The sequence below is a fragment of the Aulonocara stuartgranti genome (assembly GCF_965226115.1).
Source record: "Aulonocara stuartgranti genome assembly, chromosome: 1".
In the NCBI taxonomy this organism is placed as follows: domain Eukaryota; kingdom Metazoa; phylum Chordata; class Actinopteri; order Cichliformes; family Cichlidae; genus Aulonocara; species Aulonocara stuartgranti.
The window spans coordinates 7119572-7140378 of NC_138939.1; the positions used below are offsets into that span (position 1 = coordinate 7119572).

The window sequence follows — 20807 nt, forward strand, 5'->3', positions numbered from 1 at the left end:
AGAGATTTATAGCTCAGCAGGTCCAGTGTCACCTGGCAGTTTATTTGCACTTCTAAGATTTAAAACCACTTGAACTGTAATGCTCCAAGTGTTCTTTGAGTAGCTCCAAAGTTAGATAAAACATTTTTCCTTGCAGTTTGACACTATCATACATCTTGTTGGAGGTGGATCACACTTGGAGAAAAATATTGAAATATTCAGTATATTTTTTAATGCTTTCACCATTACAGAAAACACTGGTTTTAAGATGTCTGGTGCCAGTTTTTGTAAACACCACCCTGTGGGTCAGCACGAATATTTCTGTAGAAATCTTGCCAACTTGTCTGGAATTTAAAATACTGCAATATAGCTGCATGTCCAGCTTCCAGTGCAGTAATACTGTTTATGTTCTGTCTCCCCTTCTCTGCCTTACAACTTCCTTCCTTTTTAGTTTAGTTATTGGTAACATTTTGATTTGATAAAAGCATTTCACTGCCAATGTAACACGTTTTCTGTGCGATTAAACACATAAAAATGTATGAAAGTCTAACTGAAATTCTCAAAAAAGTTATTGTTTTTTTAAAATCTGTCATCATTTCTTCTTCTTTGATTTTAGTTGTCCAGCATATAAAGCGGAGAGACATCATCCTGAAAAGAGAGCTGGGCGAGGGAGCCTTCGGTAAAGTCTTCTTGGCAGAATGTTACAACCTCAGTCCCACTAAGGACAAGATGCTGGTGGCCGTTAAGGTACGTTTTAAGTGGTTAGCTGTGTGTCTGAGTGTTACAAAGAGGATTGCAGTAATGGCTGAACATTGTGTGAGATTCTTATTTTTGTAAATATGAACCTTTCAGCAGCTGCTGGTTAGTGTAAAACATACTTAAAAGACTGGAGGTAGCTTCTGAAAGTGAAAACCAAAGCAAGTGTGGAATTTTCATTTGCCACCAGACAGTGACTGCTCTAGCTTCTATGAGCCTACCTCAGTAAAAAATATTCAAATTAGGTAATCCATCACTGATTAAATTTTTAATACAATACAAAATGTTTTTCTTTGCATTTCGTAATCTAATGGGCGAGGAAAATGCCCCAAATTCAAAACTGATGACTTCTAAACTCAAGTGGCTATGATGACCTCTTTTGAGCCGAGTTTATGGTTGTTTCCTGTGCTATTTGTAAGGTCCCCACAGCCCCGTACCCATTCAGCATTGCCCATTCTGCACTGAAGACTTGCAGATCTCTTTGCCTGAACAATGGGTGTTGCCATTCCCCTGCATCAGCACTGGTACAGGGGTACCTTTACAAAGTTATTAAAGTTCAAGTTCAAATTTTATTCGCCACATGCAGTGGCAGGTTGCCCTGCAGTGGAATGAACCCGCCCCTCGACCATACACACACACAACACAGACATCACATGGGGATACAAGTCAGAGAGCGGTTGCATTACAGAAAAAACACTGAAATGTACACTACAATGGGAAAGTACAAGAGGAAAAAAAGAGACCTCTACTCATGCTGGGCTATAGGAGGACAGCATGAGAACAGGAAACAAAAAAACTCCTCTGCACAGAAAGCACATAAATGTCCACAGCACAACATTAGGGGATAAGGAGTAATCCCAGGCAACACAGCAGCCATCCTGCCACTGCGCCAACTCTCTAGCGCAGGCCAGACCCGCCTCGTGTTCCCAGGAGGCAACAAGCATCGAAGGCATTGGAAGCGGAAGGGGGATGTGCGAGTGCTTATCAGTGTAAATGTATGTGTGTGCGTGTCCATAGTTCAGCTGAGACAGTGTCCTCTGCCCTATCAGGCTAAGTAAACAGTCTACCAGCCAACCCAGGTGGCCTTGCATAGAGTGGGAAGAACAGTCATGAGAATTTCAAAGCTGCTCTTTAACACTCCGACACTGGTCTCTCAATCTCCCGTTGGAGAACCGCGAGCTTCTCCATGATGTTATCAAACTTGCGCTCCGTGGTCTTGTCATTCTTGTGCTCAGAGAGCTGATTCTGAGAACTCACGACTGCAGTGAGTTATTCCACGATGTAATCCAACTTTCGTTCAGAGATGTTATTCTGAGCGGCCTTTTCCTTGATGTAACCCAATATACGCTCAGAGGTCTTATTCTGAGTATTCACGGCAGCTGTAAGCGTCTCCAAGGTCTTCAGTGAGCCCATTCTGAGAAGTTGCACCTCGTCCCATCGTTTCAATCCCAGCGGGCAGCCTTGGGGGGGTTTTGAACAGCCAGTTCCGCTTTCTTAATTCTCCGATATGCCAGGGCCAAGCCAGCTCCGATCAGCAAGAACCCTGGTATCATGGTTCCGAATAGATAGATATCTTCAGCGTCCTCGATCGACAGTCCCGCCAGGCACACGATCCTCCATTTCTGCCACCCGTCCATCGTGTATCCGGCAGGGAAAGTCCCTCCAGGGCACTCGGGCTCTCCCGAGCCCAGACTTCTCGTTGAGAAAAGGGTGTCAATAGCATTCAGAGACCAGTTGATCAAATCCATAATTCTCTTTTAGGTTTTAGAGAACAGACTGTGAGAGAGTGTTCCAGGGAAAGTAATACACACGAGACAAGACAAGGACACAAGAGGCTAAGCATTGAAGATAAGGGGAAGGAGGAGAGGAGAAAAGTGCGACTGCCTTCACCGAGAGCCAAACGAGTTCTAGTTCCCTCTAGAAAGTCTCATCTTTTCAAATTATTGCAGTATCTTCCGCTTTGCCATTTGATAAACTCTGACCTCTTGTAGGGATGCTTCAATGGCATGATAATAAAAATTACAAAAATCTAGAGATGCACAACCAAAGTGTAGTGCACACACCAACAGTTGTGATGTCGCATTGGGCTCATACTGCCATTCTCACAAGGGTCAACAAGCATCTCTGAAGCTTATTAAATAAGCTCACCTGTGCAACTCCCTGTTGCACTGGGAAGAAAAATAAAGCCAAAATGGAAACAAATAAATTTATCCAACAACATAAAGATTGCGAGCTGCTCACTAAACACAATAAATCAACAAAAGTATTAAACTTGAAATTCAGGTGTTTCTTTTTTCAGTCCTGTTGCCACAGGTGCACAAAATTAAGCACCCTTTCATGCAATCCTTTGAAAACATTTGTGGGAGAATGGGCCATTCTTTCACTGAATTTGAATGTGTTACAGTAACAGGATGCCAATGTTGCAACAAGTGATGTGATTGAATGATTGATGTGACTGATAATATTTCTTTCACCATCGGCTGTAAGGTGTATTATTACTAAGTGGAATCGTTCAGCAACCGCAGTAACTCAGCCACACAGAAAGGCACACTGCACAGACTTACTGCACAGAGCAGGATAGCCGAGTGCTGAGGCACGTAGTGTGTAAAAGTCAGTGAGGCTCTGCTGACTCACTAACTGCAGAATTCCAAGCCTCCTCTGGCATTAACATCAGCACAAAAACTGTGCACCGTGATGGTTCATGGAATGATCAAGCAGCTCCTGTAGGTGTAAACTGTAGGTGACCCACTACTTTTGTCCATATGGTGTATCACAGCCCAGTGCACAAACTGACTGCACTTAATTACACAGCCATAGTGGACACCATTCCAGTAAGAACCTTGATATCGGTACTCAGAAAGTAGGATAGCTGATGATATCATTAGGGAATATGAGTTCCTGGGTTGCACAACCGTAACAAGTTCTTTAAGTGTTTAAACCCAGTTGTGGTTTCAGAGAGAGTCTATTTATTTACTGGGTAGTCTATCTTCCTGGTATGTCACCAGTTTTCTGGCAAAGTTACAGGCAAAGTTAAAGTCAAATGCACCAAAAATAACTGTTTATTTTCCTTATATTACAAACATGACACAAGGTACAGCACACAACAGTTCCTCTAAGGAAGTCACTATCTTAACTGTGAGTGCTGGTTACACGATTATCCTTTTCTTTATTGCTTATGCTAAGTTTCCATGTACCTGGCATAGGTGCATATTCTGACACAGTCTTAGGCAAAGCCGAATGAATATGCTGATATTGAATCTGGTGTCTGTCTGCTGGAGTTCTAGTCTTTGTTCCCATCTGGAACCTGCCTTACTAACAGTCAGGGGACCAGCGGCATCTGTCAAAATGGAAGAACGAGCGGAGCAAAGTTAATACCCCTGTGAATTTAATGATTTGTTTTAAAGAGATTGAAGCATTTCAAACCATTGTCCCTGTGTGCCATCACAAAGCTTAATATTAAGTTGTGCTTGGCAGCACCCAGGGTGAATATAAAGAGTTGTCTGAATGGAAAACATGTGAATAAGAGGTTGTGGACTCAGTAAAACTACCTAAAGGGGGGGGGAGAAAACCACCCTGACCTTGACAACAGAGAAGTGAAATAGTACAGATGAAGGTGATGGAGTATCTGCCTGTAACTTTCTTTTCTCCCTCTTATAGAATTAGCAAATGAGTTTGTGAGTAAACCTTGACCTCCTTAAAACAGAATACTATGTGGATTTTCATCTGAACATTCTCCTGCCTGTGAGAAAGCAGGAACCAGCTCTCTGAATTCTCTTAAAGGTCAACAAAGGGAAAATTCATTGCAGCGCTTTGCCTCAATTTATCGTGTTCAAGCACTTTGAAGGTATTGTTTTGGAGGAATGCCCAGACAAGAAACATTTCCTTAAGAGTGCGGTTTGATTTGGTAATAGAATTTTATGGCCATTTTACCTACTCTGCTGTACATCTCAACCACCTCTAGCATTTCACTGCAAGAAGAGCACATATGAGTAAATGCATTTCCATGCCAAGGTCATTCCATCTGTAATAATGTCAGCAGCAGGCTGGGAAAACAGGAACCAATGCTAAAGAGACTAGGATAATCAACACTCCCTATTTTTCTGTTGCTGATGAACTGCCAAAAGTCTTTTTTTCTCCTCCAGCAGACGCACCAGTAATATATTATTGCATTTATTTGATATTTGTGAAACAAGTACGATTTAGAAAATTATGTGGTCTAGACTTTAAATGAGTTCAGTTTATTTGCCTGCTTGATCTTACTTCCAGTCAAATCAATTAATGTGTACATTGAGTTCATCTCTACTCCTCAGACAGCTGTAATTGTTTGTAGAAAGATGTATTGTGAGCAGTACAGCTATCTGGCAGCAGCATATTAACAGCAGATCCTTTAAGTCTTGAAAGTTTTAAGTTGGAGGCAGACCAGGACATGCATCAACACCAACTGTCTCCGGTCATGGTTTGTTCTTCATTAATAATTTTCTGTTTTATTTTCAAAATACTAATATTATTTAGAAGTGCCATTGTATGTAATGCTTACTCCATTTGCTTGACTCTCAGGATGTACAGAACCAAGGACATTTCATACTGAATGTTCCTTACTAAATGGTCCAGAGGCAAATACAGATTCCGTCTGTAGTTATAGGAATACCCCTGAAGTCTTCCTTTTTCTCTCTGAACATTTTGTCCACCCATACTGCAACAATGCAAAAGCTTTACCTTGATAATAACAAAAAATTCTGTCCAATATAGAAGGCACATCAATTTGTTGTAAGAAACTATGCTCCCTTGCTTTTACAGGGAGTGCAGAATTATTAGGCAAGTTGTATTTTTGAGGAATAATGTTATTATTGAACAACAACCATGTTCTCAATGAACCCAAAAAACTCATTAATATCAAAGCTGAATGTTTTTGGAAGCAGTTTTTAGTTTTAGCTATTTTAGGGGGATATCTGTGTGTGCAGGTGACTATTACTGTGCATAATTATTAGGCAACTTAACAAAAAACAAATATATTCATTTCAATTATTTATTTTTACCAGTGAAACCAATATAACATCTCCACATTCACAAATATACATTTCTGACATTCAAAAACAAAACAAAAAGAAATCAGCGACCAATATAGCCACCTTCCTTTGCAAGGACACTCAAAAGCCTGCCATCCATGGATTCTGTCAGTGTTTTGATCTGTTCACCATCAACATTGCGTGCAGCAGCAACCACAGCCTCCCAGACACTGTTCAGAGAGGTGTACGTCTTTCAGCCTTTCTTACCTTGGCCATGTCTCTGAGTATTGCACACCTTGTGCTTTTGGGCACTCCAGTGATGTTGCAGCTCTGAAATATGGCCAAACTGGTGGCAAGTGGCATCTTGGCAGCTGCACGCTTGGCTTTTCTCAGTTCACGGGCAGTTATTTTGCACCTTGGTTTTTCCACACGCTTCTTGCGACCCTGTTGACTATTTTGAATGAAACGCTTGATTGTTCGATGATCACGCTTCAGAAGCTTTGCAATTTTGAGACTGCTGCATCCCTCTGCAAGATATCTCACTATTTTTGACTTTTCTGAGCCTGTCAAGTCCTTCTTTTGACCCATTTTGCCAAAGGAAAGGACGTTGCCTAATAATTATGCACACCTGATATAGGGTGTTGATGTCATTAGACCACACCCCTTCTCATTACAGAGATGCACATCACCTAATATGCTTAATTGGTAGTAGGCTTTCGAGCCTATACAGCTTGGAGTAAGACAACATGCATGAAGAGGATGATGTGGACAAAATACTCATTTGCCTAATAATTCTGCACTCCCTGTATGGCATCTCAGTGCTGATTTCCTAAAAGTACGGCGCTTAAAGTGAGCAAATAAATTCTTAAATTACTGTAGTGACAAATTAACAGTGACAAAAAGTGAACTTCCATCCATCTCTATTTAGGAACAAAAATATTTGTGCATCAGTAAAAGTTCAGTGGAAACAAATAATAACTCCTGGCATACATGAAGCATGTGACCACTTGGATTAAATATCATATTTTCAACATGTATTTTACACCTATATCAGGTCGGGCTAGTAGTATTTTACACACATCATCTCATTGTGCCCTTGTTCGTTTGGTAAATTGAAACTTAACAGCCTCCAGCTTTTCATTTCTGCTGCATAAGAAAAAGGAAATGAAAAAAAAAACATGCTGATGTTTAGAAAATAACATTTGGCTTGTTCTCTAGTTGAGTTTATCTCGCTAACCCTTGCTGATTAGCATAATTATTATTTATTTATTTATTTATTTATTTTATTGGGAACCTTGAAGGTTCTTATGTCCTCAGATTTCATGGTAATCCACGCAGGCAATTTCTCTCAAAACCTGGGTTGTCAAGGTCATGGTGGCATGTGAGGGTGAATCAAGGACTAACTAAAACTGTCAGATAGTCTAGCATACTAAGTGGATGATTCTCATTTGGAAGACAGAAGCCAACCTGAATCAATCAGGGCAAGAAAAAGTTGTATCCTCTAAAAGCTGAAGCGAGCTTTCTCTGATGTTGTTGTTGAAGTGGTTGCCTTATTTTGCTGGCAGAGCTAAACATGTAGCAATTAATGCACCATACTGTAGATCATTTTAAAGTGTTAATAAAAATGTATCTGTCAGTGCCTGATACCAGGAAAAGCAGCAATTTTCTATTGATTGATCACTCAAATTTAGCAGATTTAGCAGATCTTTTTCAGAACCATGAAACCGTTCACTGGTAAAGTAAATAGTAAGTATCAACAGGATGCAAAGGATGATTGATTCCCCAATGGCACGTAAATGAAGACTTCATGATTTTTTTAGATCCTGGATAACAAACCAGTGTAGTTTTCAAAATATGTAAATCTGACTTTTTTATTTCTCCTTTCAGACTCTTAAAGATCCCAACCTGTCAGCCAGGAAGGACTTCCAGAGAGAGGCCGAGCTGCTGACCAACCTGCAGCATGACCACATTGTTAAGTTTTATGGCGTGTGCGTAGATGGAGACCCTCTCATTATGGTGTTCGAATACATGAAACATGGAGACCTCAACAAATTCCTCAGGTAAAGTTTTTATTATTGAAAATTGAACATTTCTTGAAATTAGGAGGTTAACTTAACAATGCAAATATGTGCGAGTATGTTGGAACTACGCACCGGCTCATTCACAATACGTACAGTAAATGAAAGTAAGACTAAAAACCTGAAATTCTTTTGTGAAATAGCTGCCGCAAATATCCGGCTTGCTTCACAGCTTTGTGCGTTAGCAAACACGAGTGCTTTAGTGCTTTTGTTCCATAATGTCAGACTGTACCAAGGGAAGTGACCTCTGATAAGCTTCAACAAAAGTGACACGATGCCGGTACAGCAAGCTCTTTGGTAATGGGAAGCTTCACTGGAGTTGATGTCAGTGTGCAAAGAAGGAATCTGGGAAAGAAGTCTGCTATTTCAAGAGTGTACACAGCAGCAGCAGTGTGTATGCACGTGCACGTGTGTGTGTGTGTGTGGTCGATCTTGTTTTTGAAATTTCAGCAATAGTTGAAAAGATGACATGTTACGATGGAGTGTGAGTGTGAATGTCTGTGTGCATTCAAGAGTGCGTGAAGACTTTCTGTTGGGAAATCATTCCTGAAATGAAAGGCAATGTCGCGAATGATGAAATTCTTTCATGCAAGGTGCAAGACGCAGCTGATTCTTGGTCTGTTGGTCCTGTTGGTCACATTTAAGAGATGAGATGTGCAGGGAATCAATAGGAGTGAATACAAGATCTAACGTGCAGGTCCAAATTCAACCTTCAGATAAGCAGCAGGGCACCCTGCTCTTATTCACCTATTACTGTATGTCTGTGAAGTATAATAAGAAGCAGAAAGGCGAAAGAAAAAGTACTACTAATCCGCCAACAGCAGAGTGAAATTATAACAGACACACTAAAAACAAGAGGAAAATTGAGCTGCAATAAAATTCTGACTTGGGGATGGAAAAACAGGCCGAGAGAGTGAGAGAGCGGTAGTCCTCCCTGCATGACACCTGGTCTGTAATCAAAGTGACGAGAAGGTGATGAGAACAGCAGGAAGTCTTCACAGGAAATGAGTTCTTCATCGTCACCCAGAAACCTGCAGTCAACCTGTTCTGGTAAATGTACAGTCCTGTGATGAAAATCCAGAGACTTGGTTAAAATTCCTGACAAGTTGGCTTACATGAAACTTTTGCCAAAGAAAAAAATCTCTAAGCTCACAGCTTACGACCACAGAATTAAAAACAACAGACACATAACAGTTTATCGCTGCCAGTAAAGCAGTGCTTGCAGAGTATAGTTCATTTGTTAATATTTCTAACAGTCTCGCTTTATTATGGTAATTATCCTCAATAGGTACAAAGAGGCACATATATTGCCAGGATAAGGGTTTATTAGTAGTATAAGGAGCTTTGGATTACTTCTTAAAGAGGCAGGCTCATTCAACATGTAGAATGTTCTCTAAAGGGTCCTATAGCCAGTAATTAAAGTGTAGCTATGAAACTTACAGTAGGAGAGAAGAAATAACAGAGTTCACTTTCTAATGAATAATAAGTTGGTTTCATAAGACAAGGCTGGAGAATGGCTTGGGCATTAGACTGTTGTGCTTTAAACCTGCATTCTTTCAAATGGCCAGCAGGGGGTGACTCCTCTGGAGCAAAAAGAAGTCTGGTTGTATACAAGTCTGTGAGAAAAGAACCCTTCAGCTGCCTTAATCTATGCTCAGTAAACACCTTCCCGATGAGTTTTTGGTCTTAATTGCATCCTTCAAATTTGACTGGACACAACATGATAATTCAAGTCTAACTGTAAAATAATACCACAGAGCTCAAGTCAACATTATCCAGAATCCACCAATATAAATACAAGTACATCAAATCATCATCCACTATTCTTTGTAATACAGAGCCCACGGCCCAGATGCCATGATCCTGGTAGATGGCCAGCCACTGCAGTCCAACGGAGAGCTGGGCCTTTCCCAGATGCTGCACATTGCCACCCAGATTGCCTCAGGCATGGTTTACCTGGCCTCCCAGCACTTTGTGCACAGAGATCTGGCTACCCGCAACTGCCTGGTGGGCAACGGCCTGCTGGTGAAGATTGGAGACTTCGGCATGTCCAGGGACATCTACAGCAGTGACTACTACAGGGTAAGCGTCAGCCGGTATTGTTTGGTTCGCTTGTTATTTTTGATTAAAAGAAAGAGCTGTTTGCAAGCGTGAGTGAGGCCGAAACGATTTAAACTTTTTCCACACCTCAGACAATTCTGCCATATTCCCTTGGCCTCTTCTCTATGTTATCTTGTAATAAAGCCTTTGTAGCTCTTAGTAAGAAACATATTTCTAATGGGTGAAGGGTGTTACTCTGCTGCGTCATTTTATTTAATTTTTCTTTTCTGAGGAGAGTTATCAGCTCTCCCATCCATAATACAGCCCCAGGACTGTGCAGCCAGCTATACATGCAGGCAAGGATGGAGCTGTTTAGCAGCATGGTATGAGATGAGATGAGCCTGCTGAGCCTCTAGCCTAATGCTTAAAGGCTTGTTTATATAGCGTCCAATTCATGTCTTCTCTACTGTTTAACACGATTAGCGACGATGAATGCCAGGCGGCAACTACTTTGCTGAAGAATTTAGCATTTTTGCTGAACAAATATGTGGAGTGATGGCTGCTACAGATCTGGCTGCTTTAAAAAGCCTGGGCCTGTGAAATGACTTTAGGTGCGCCTGATTCTGTTTTCCCAGCGTGACAGCTGGGACAGTTCGGACATTGCTTGGGGCAACGCCAGCAGTTATGAAGTACTTGCCTGCTGGGTAAGCAGCTCTGCACGCATGAAATAATGTCTGAGGAAATTTGAGGGGAGATGCTTTTAGCAGTTGGTGCATGGGTCCATGTCCATCCACAATCTGTGTAACGGACATAAGAGCGATTAAGCTTATTTGTTCTTCTTATGAAGTAATTATTGCCAGATTCTGTGTGTACTTTTCAATGGCTGGGCTCTCATTGGGCAAAAGGGTTTCATAAAGTTAAGCTGAGGAAAAGTGTTGAGAAGACCACTGTAAAATTTAAAACACAAACATATATGTTTTCATTTCAAGTGTGACTTCAAACTCAGTCATTTTAAGCATATTTGATGTTTTTGTGCACATGAAGCTACTTAATCTTTAGAATATTAAAGACTTCTCTAATATTCAGTGATATAGTTTGATGACATGTTCATTTGTCAGCCACACTTCTGAAATATATTATTCAATGCTATCAATAAGCTTACCATCAATAATTTATAAAGTGGAAGACTGAAAATAGTAGTAGATTTAAAAAGTGGTAGTGTTGTTACCTTTGTTATGGAAAAAAATATATATTGTTGATCATTTTGAGAATAGTGTCGAAATTTCGAGATTAAAGTCCAAAATCTATTTTGAGAAAAAAGTCGAAATGTGGAGATTTCATTGTTGTTTCAAGTACTCTATATCCTGCTACACCTTCTCCAAAATGCCTTGTTTGTAGGGCTGAACGATTATGGAAAATAATCTAATTGCGATTTTTTTGCCCCAATATTGCGATTGCGATGCGATATGCGATTATTTTTTAAGGTCTTTGTCTTCTGTATTATTAAACAAAGACAAGCAATACATCATATAGTATGGCCAATACTATATTACATTAATTTTAAACTGTTCTTTCCTGGAAGACAGACCTCTGTTATGATGACATGAGGTGATGCATGAATTGATGACTGACATTTTTATTTAACTTCTTCAATCACAACAGTATATTTGAACATACACAATAGTTTATTTTTAGCTTACAAACATCTGAGCATAAAGTGCTGACAAGCAACCCTGGTGTAAACATGAAAATGAAAGTCAGTACAATGTGCAGATTGCAGAAATATACATAAACAAAATCAGTGGCTTTACCACACTCAGTTTTTCGACATCTGTGAACTACTAGACAGTCATTCAATTAAAAAATAATATTAAATAAATAAAACTAATAAATAAAAAATACACACAGCTTACTGATCTCTGCAGTCAGTAACATTACACATAAAGTGCAAACATAATAGCAATTGTATAAACACACACACAAACACGCCTTTAAAGTTTAAAGGCGTGAAATTGGACGGTCTAGCCTTCTGATTAGCGTCACCGCTGTCTCGGTGGAGTTTAATAAACTCGGCCGTCTGCTTCTTGCTATCTAAAATATAACCAGACACTGGTGTAAATTCTCGACTGTCTCATACTTCTGTTTAATAAGTTTTCTGTTTGACGTTTAGTCAGCTGTGTGAAAACCAAGGAGGAACCCACCCGGGGGATTAATAAAGTTTTATTTTATCTAATCTAATAACTTTAATCTCAGCCAAACCGATTTACTCACGAACAAACAAAACACTGAAAAAAGCCCAACAATGACATTTTTAGGTTGTCTAAGTGACTTATATATTACGTTTAACCCGAGCAGCGAAACTCCGCGGTGATCTGAAAATGATGTGCCGGGAGTTGTGCCGTTCTCGGCCGCATCAGTAACCCTCGAGCTCCCGGCTAGCTGTCGAGCTGGTGGGTAGCAGACGCCTCTGAAAACGTCGAAGCACTTTTGCAAATATGGGATATCTTGATAAACCGAGCAGATATTTGATGTTTACACAACTACTTTCTCGCCTGAAAATATGTTAAAAGTTTGTTTTGTGACCCAGAAAGATTAGTATGAGTAATTTTAAAACTTAGTAGCGGCCGCCATTGCTGGAAACTGGAGTTTGGCTGGGCCGCGCTATGAATTCTGGGATATGGTAGTAATTTGGACAGCCTTCGGCGCGTCGCTGTGACGTAATCGGTCTACAAATGCGGCCTCAGGAGGATGCAGCCCATGAATTTGGACATGTCCAGAGTATAATCGCAGCCTTTGCGGTTAGAAAATTGCACTTGATCATGTCGCGATATTATCGCAAATGCGATATATCGTTCAGCCCTACTTGTTTGGATGAGTTAGTGAAATAAATTGATCAGCTGTCTCGTGAAACAACATCCATCCTCTTTATTGGACGAGGGTGTAACCATCGATAACCTTGCATCTGTCCATTACCAGCCATTTCATGTTCTATGAATCTACTCTTCTGAGTTTGTGTGTTTTTCCATCTGACCAGATGCATGTTTCTGCACCATCTTTTCAACATCCTTATACTGATAACCACAGTGTGTTTATGTGCTAAAAGAGAAATCATTTCCTTCCTTGTTACTTAAACCAATTCTGAAGTGTGATTTAGGGTACTTCAGGGTACAGCAGCTGTGCCAGTTTGTCTTGAAACAACAAATGTAATCTCCACATTTTGAATCATTCTCAAAATGATCAATAAGATATATTTTTTCTTACTTTGGCCCTAATACTCAGCAACAGAACAACAAACACTGTCATAAACATAAACAGACAAATGAAACTATTACAATCTACAACTGATTGAACACAACATTTAAGAGCAGCTACACTGACAAACTTTTAAAATGAAATCTCTCCACTACAGCCCGAATCAGTTTGAGATGCTTCCAGTAGAAAGTAGTGGCATATTTGTTAAATAAGTGTGGTTTGCAGAGACGCAAATCTGATCTCCTGTACTAGATATGGTGCACTCATTTAAAAAAAAAAAAACTAAAAAAAAAACCTTAATCTAACAAATGTAAAATAGTTAGCTTGTATATAATCAGCATTTGTGAGCTGGAGATAGAAAAAAAAAAAAAAAGATTTTGACCTAGAGGTCACAAGAAAAAGAGAAAAAAAACCAAGAGCTTTGCAAACAAGATTTTCAATGTTTGATACAGTTCAGGTAATAACACCTAAAACCTTAGTACAAGTTTGACCATTTCAGCGTCATCTGAGCAATATGTCTGTCCGGGTCATCGTAGTCTAACTGTCAGAACTGAAGAAGCTTCTCGGATGAGAGGTGAAACGTCTTCAAGCAACTTAAAGAAGTCCAGACGCTTTTCTTTCCAAGCTCCTTAGTCATCTGAGCAGTTTTACTTGAGCATCTCAGATCTTAGAGAAAGTAGAGGGTCATTTGCATTTAACACAGACTAAGTGGAGTAAAATGGGACTGTACAATATCCTAGATCATTTGTACATATGTAGGTTACATGTGTAGTAATCCCATCATGGAAATAATCCATTGAATGCAGGAAAGAAGGGTGATTAAGATCCAGAAAAATTATGCTGTCTCAATAATAATTAAATTGAAAACAAATTTGCAGCATGGCCCAGAGACTGTAGAGTCCATCCACAAAGGTGGCTTGGTCAGCTGTGCCCAAGCCCTTGGACAAATTACAAGGTATTGTGCTAGGTTATTTTCTAGTGCTGACTTTATATTATGATTGAATATTAGAATTTAGAATGATAAACAGCTAAATGACACATTGGAGAAAATTCTCTTCCCTTTAACTGTGAGCCCCTTCATGGAGCTCATGGTTGGATAATAGCTCTTGGTAGCTGTAGTGGTTCTTTGTGGACAAGTAAAGTTTAAAACAGACTGTTTCTTCATTTTAGTTAAGAACCCATTTTATTTTCTCAGTCACAACCGATTTAGCAGCAGATACCAATCAGCTGGAAGATTAAATGGTTCAGTTGTCTGTTGCTGTTTTAACAATTATAAGCTTAATATATCAGTACTGTGAGTTATTGGCTTGGTCTCAAAAGAAAGTAATTTCAAGAAGATTTAACAGATATAAAGCCAAATTGGGCAACCAGGGGATGTTTGACATGTTTTGTAAGCATTTAAGATTTTGTTTGTGTGAGTGAAACATGCAGTATAATATATTTAAGGGAGTGGGAAGCTGGGATCATGGGGGACCATGTCCTTGATATGTTCTGCTGGTTGTATGGGGTGTCCGTGCAGAGCAGGTTGGACATGAGGGTGATAAGGTGAGTCTCCAAGCACACCTTATCACCCTGACTACCACCAGCAGAGGTCTCAGGTGGGGGTGATGAGCTCAGTCTCCAAACATGGTATGCTCCCCATTGACAGATGAAAACAAGCAGATGGTTGTTCTTGTGTAGTTATGCTCTGCGTAGGCTAACAAAGGGGCTAGGGGTAAACGCACACACGCACACATTCGTATCCATGCTCGTTGCCCAAAAGACACTTTGCAGCAGGAGGGAGCAACTTCAAGAAAAAGACAAATATTGTCCTAAATCACTTCCATCTGTCACATCCTCACACTGTAGGCACATACCTTTGTGTTGTTTCAAAGGAGACAACTGCATGAGCTAGTGCAGGCCGACGGCAGCACCCGAGCCTGCTCTGAAGTTGTTTTATACCAGTACCTCGCGATATATCAGGAAATGTTTTTCCTGGGCTCGGAGAGTGAGGCACTGAATTATACATGGTTAGGTGGGCAAAATGACAGGTGGCTAGGCATTAAAGCTGCAAGAATGAAAAGCAAGTCATTGCTGTTTTTGTTTTTCTGTTGCTGTTTTCGGAAGTTTCAGAAGCATCTGCAGGATAGATGAAGGGGCTCATGCAGGTTGTCTAAGAGTGTTATGTTGAATGTTCTGTCTAATCAGGAGTCCAAGGCAGCTTCTGATTTGTAAGAGTAATTAACAGCAATTTTGCAATTAGTGTCATATTCTGCTCCCAAGGCATGGAAAAGTGAAAAGTTCAGTGAAAAGTTTTCAGTCTGGTTACTTGAAAGCTGCAGTCAGACTGTAATGCTGTGCACCAATTCTTCTAGTTTAAATAGAGGGTTGGACTCATTTTATTAACACGGACATAGAGGTTCTTCTCAGATGATAATACGTAAAGGCTTACTTTCTTTTTACTTTTTCAACAGTTCTTATTAAAATTATCCAGGATTTTTACCTTCAGTGTTTTCATTTAGCAAAGTTTGCGTTGTTTCTCATTTCTGTGAGCGCTGTGGGAAGTGGTGCTTGTGTGAAATGTGATTATGTACTCATGATTTTATATTTTCATTGTAAGTGTGGAAGATTAGGAAACTTAAACTTAAGTGATTTTATCTAGAGTGCTGAGGTGGGGAAGACTGGAGGCAGGACAGTTGAAGGGGGTGGTACAATGGGCGGGACACCGAACCCATAAGATTTTGTTGACTTCCGGTTGTGAGCCAGACCTCGCTAGACGTAGCGGAAGTAGGCTAGTTAGCTAGGTCTCCGGATGCATCTGTATTTTATTGTGAAGTGCAAAGAAAGACGTCTGATTTTGGAAATAAAAGTCTCCGCCCGATCGCTACCATCAAAAAGAATCCGTGAAGTCGACGTACTTAAACAGCGCAAAACTGTCTAAATGTAAAGCTGATAATTAACAAGGATCAAAAATATGTGTCCGGTAAACCTTGCTTGGGTAAATAAGGAGAACAAAAATCCATATCTTACACTTAGTATTTCTTAGGAAAATTGAAATGATTTTAGAGACACTGACTCATGGATATGGACTATGGGATATCGAACACTGTTACAATCTAATGACTCATTTTCAAGGACTTGTTCTTAGTGTCTCTGCCAGAAAGCCCGTGCTTACCTGCACTGCCTTTCTTTGAAGAAAAATGGTCACCAGGTTTCTCTTATTTTTCAAGGATCAAAGAAACGCTCCTCTGCTTCATTATTTATCAAGCACAAGCTCCGCAAAATTGTGTGCAGCTTGGTGCTAATGAGTACACAGGCCATATTTATTATTTCTGCATGGAGGGATAAAAAAAGTCTGTTCTACCATTCCCCTTAGGTTTCTTTTGTTTTGTTCTTGTCTCTTTGCCTAGAACACAGCTGTCTTATATGATGGCTGCCGTATGGAGTAATAAATTTAGAAAATGTTTTTGCTTTCTTGTTGCGACGTAAATGGAGAGATTGATGGCACTCTTATACCTCTATGGGATATTTAAAGATAAAGCCAGCATCTGGTTAGCGTAACCTGACACAAAGATTGGAAATCATTAAAAAAAACAAATATTTGTTTCTTTTTTCAGTCCAAACAAGTTCCAAGCTATTTTTTTAAAATACTGTATGAGCCATTTTTCAATCTAAGAGATGTTTGCATGGAGTACAATCAGCAACTGTAGAGGGACTTTGGCAGTGACCCTGTGGACTAATGTCAAAGGGGTCCTTGTCCTGTTAGGATGAATCAGGATGTGCAGAGCCACAAACATGTCAGGCTCTCATATTGTTTTGTACCATCACTTTATCATCAATACTGCTTCTTTTATTATACAATTATATTGTAAATCGTATAATCTTGACACTGATCACTGGTTTGCACTTTACATTTAACCCACTGTATTTGTTCTATTGAAGTGTCCAGACATTTCCAAACCCAGCTGTATCTAAATAATTCATATTCAAGATGCAGTTCAAAGTCAGCAACAACAATGAGGCCCTACCTTTCTCCTCATTGTAGTATCAGCCTGGCGAGCTAGATACAGAAAATAAAGTACAATTGCATGATAGCTATAGTGAAGTGTGTGTGTGTGTGTGTGTGTGTGTGTGTGTGTGTGTGTGTGTGTGTGTGTGTGTGCGCGCGTTTAAAAAAATAAATACCTTCAGAAAGTTTCACCACCCACTGGCGTGCAGTGGCCAGAGTAGATACCACTTTATCTCCACTTGGCAGCAGCGCAGCAGGTAGAAACCTAATGGACATCATAGCCTCTAAAAGTGAACTTGTGTTCGTTGCTGTTTGAGCTGGGAGAGCAGAGATAGCAACACGGTTAAAGCAGGGAGAGAGAGTGTCTCAAGATGGTTATCGGGGCCCTTTAAGATGTCTGGGGCCTCCTAGGGCTCCCTACAGGCCACGGTGCGCCCATCGAAGAGCCCGACTGGGCCAGTAATCTATCCCCCTGCCATGCTGCTGTGCTCTCTACGCCGTAATCCAATCACTCCCCTGCTACGGTGGGACAGGCAGAGCACTAATCCAGTTTACACAGCAACAAAAAAAGCCCCAGACTCATTCCTCACTCCCCGCAGAGCATTGCCAGCTTCTTGATGTGACATTGAGTGAGAAAGATGAGGATAATTACAGGGGCAATTATTTTATTTTTATTATGTGTTCAGCTTTTTTTTTCCTTTTCCCCCATGTTCCAAGCTAATTACCATGGCCTTGTCACAAAAACCCAAGGTGATGGCATGCAATCATTTGGGAAGCAGCGAGTCAGCCACTTTTAATGCCCCTCGCCACGGCGGCTCCGGTTAAATCATTAGTATGCATCTGATGAGGCTGGGCCTTGCATGCAGTGGGCAGGGAGGACCTCAGATAAGTCATTTAGACTAACGGGAACTTAATTAATTTTGTTTAATCTTTATAAAGCTCCACAGAGGGACAGATTGGTATACAGCCCCTCGCCAACTTCTTCACCTCACACTCGGCCCACCTAGCTTACCTCGACCCAGAGGTTTTGCATAATAGGGGCGACTGGTCTCTGCATCAATATTGGCTTAATGTTGTGTACAATGTTAAACTGTGCCATGTGTAATGAGACCAGGTAGAGTCTAAGTCTGTGTTCATTTGGCCCTTAGCTTGAAGTGAAACCCTAAAGAATGAGTTTAAGGGTGTATGGAAGAGAGAACTACTGCCAGTGGCATTGTCAATAAGTGTGTTAATTCAGGATGTGGAGAAAGGGCACCTTATTTGGAACGCTTCATGAATTTATGTTTATCTTAATTACTGTTTTATCTGTCCTACCACTGAAGGAAGGAAAAACAGCAGCTTTGATTATCTTCCAAGGTGGTGACGGATCATAATTGTTTAGGCAGGGAGATGGCGGAGCAAGCCTCAAGAAATTAAGAGGTAAAGGATGCATCTGTGTAACACCTCAGATGCCCTTGAGCAACTTATAGAGAAGCACAACCGGGGTTCTATAGGATTCAGGAGAATGATACATTGATTCTTTGTACTTTACAACTCGACAGTGAGACACGGTCGAGCACAGCACTTAACCCCTGGCGGGTTCAGTGAAAGACTGTGGTTGTACTGGGCTGCTCTGAGGTATAAACATGTGTCAATGTAAAGCAGGAGAATGGAGGTAAAACTCTGCAAATCCTCCTGATAAAAAGAGGGAAAAGTTTTTAAAGCATAAAGCTCTGAATAGTAGAAAGACTTAACATCGCTACACTTGACAGAAATGCAAATGTCTGTCATAACAAATAGAAATTCAAAATCCACATTATCTGTGAAGTATACTTTTAGCGATCTATGTTTCCAAACTGCTTTTGGAGACTGTTTTTATATATTTCAGCCATTATGTTGAAATGATTCATACTTAATTATTATTATTACATTTTTGTGAGAAAATGTGACAGTGGCCATTTTGATGAGTAAATCTTACAGGATACAACACATATATTAAGCATCTCCCATCCATATGGAAGTGAATGGATTTGAAGAATAATGAAAGTGTGTTCAGTAAAGAAGAAACGTCCTCCAGTGTCCTCCAGTTTGACATGCTGGAGGTTAATGGAGTGTGATTCTGATTCTCAGTCAGCATATAGGTGTTGGTAAAGAACAGTGTCTCTATTGGTCTTGTTGACCTGCAGGCCCTGTGTACAAATATTGATTTGTATTCAGTCCGAGAAAAGCATACAACTTTGGGATAACACTTTCAGGTAAACACTCTGCACACCAGATATCGACTTAGTCAAGACACCTGAGACAAGGAGCTACAATCAGGAGTTCAATAAACGAGGACACAAAAACACCTTGGGGTTCTTCTTTCTTGTATGATGATAGGTTACCATTGTATATCTCATAACAAGGCTTACAAACCATTCACCAGGTAGTTCTACTAGGCACCTTCATGAGTTGTTTTTTTTTTCCACTGAACATTTTGGTTCACTTGTGTGTACAAAATTGTATGTGTGACTTTCAGTCATCAAAATTAACCTTTTCAAAAAAGGTTGTGTTTCTCTTTTAAATGTTAGTCTCACTTACAGGTTCAAATTTAGCCAATTAAAATATCTAACAACTTTTAAAAATGGAACTTGACACCTTTTTATCACTAAAATTAAACAGCTTGAACCCAACAAGTCATTTCTGAGTCATAACTATTTTCAACCTACTATCTGCCTGGTATAGCTGAACTTAGGGAAAATGCTAATGTTGGCTTGTTAATACAGGATGACTCATTTAGAGCATGAAATATACATGAGCGACCTGTGGCTTTTTTGAAAAGCTTAGTTAATATGTTCTAAAAGCTACCATTTGAGTAGTGCTACAGTCACACTTGAAGATTGTGCGGTAAGCATGATATCTTGTTGCCTTTGAAATGGTTCTTTCTGTCTGTGACCACTCACAGTCAGCTGCCATCTTCAAAGTGACTTTGGTGCGTGAAGGCCGAGATAACACGAGACCAGTCAGTCTGCTGTTAGGTTGTGATTGAATGGAGTCAAGTTTGCAATTATACAAAATCGGTTTGTGATAATACGGTCATTAACTGTGACAAATCAGCAGAAATAGAGCACTTAAAACTGAAATTCATAAATTCAATTCCACAAATAATGACGCAGTTGCTGTCAGTTGCAATTTAGCTTCAAAATTACATAAAGCTCACATAAATGCTCAGTAACCTTGTTGTTATGTACGAATATAACCAGAATACAACCAGTTGTCCCTCTACTGCAAAGAGATGCGTCTCAAACGAGTCCACTCTCATTCTGTCTGGGTTTATAGATTATTTTTATAAATGCATTAAACAGTCTTACAAATAATTATAAATAGTAATGGACGGTAACATATATAAAAATACAAAATGTTATAAATTGATAGCTTTTATGTAAAAATTAGAGACTGTTCATTTCTTTGTAAGTGGGCAAGTGGTGAATGGTGCAAATGTATAAATGTTTTCTTTATGTATCTAATTCAGTCTAAACATAGAATTAAGCTGTTAATTCTCTAAAGTGATTTACATCTCTCCTTTATTAGACTATGGATGGTAATATCTAATATTTACATTTATACAGTTTAAAGTTACCTAGTTCTACAGTGCAGGCCTCATATTAGATGCAGTACCAAGAATGCATCCAGCATTAAAATTATTAATTAGAATTAAAATGTTGATTTTTTTTACCGTGTGCTAAATCC

General features: G+C 39.9%; 1 protein-coding gene across 3 annotated transcripts in view; it reads left to right on the plus strand.

The window, feature by feature from the left end:
- ntrk3b (neurotrophic tyrosine kinase, receptor, type 3b) overlaps positions 1-20807 on the plus strand; it is a 222188-nt gene that overhangs the window by 189093 nt on the left and 12288 nt on the right. For all 3 annotated transcript variants that reach the window (XM_082528888.1, XM_082528887.1, XM_082528889.1), the window contains 3 exons: positions 596-726; positions 7629-7801; positions 9658-9901. In XM_082528888.1, coding sequence (XP_082385014.1) covers positions 596-726; positions 7629-7801; positions 9658-9901 — 548 coding nt within the window. The remainder of the gene's footprint in view (positions 1-595; positions 727-7628; positions 7802-9657; positions 9902-20807) is intronic.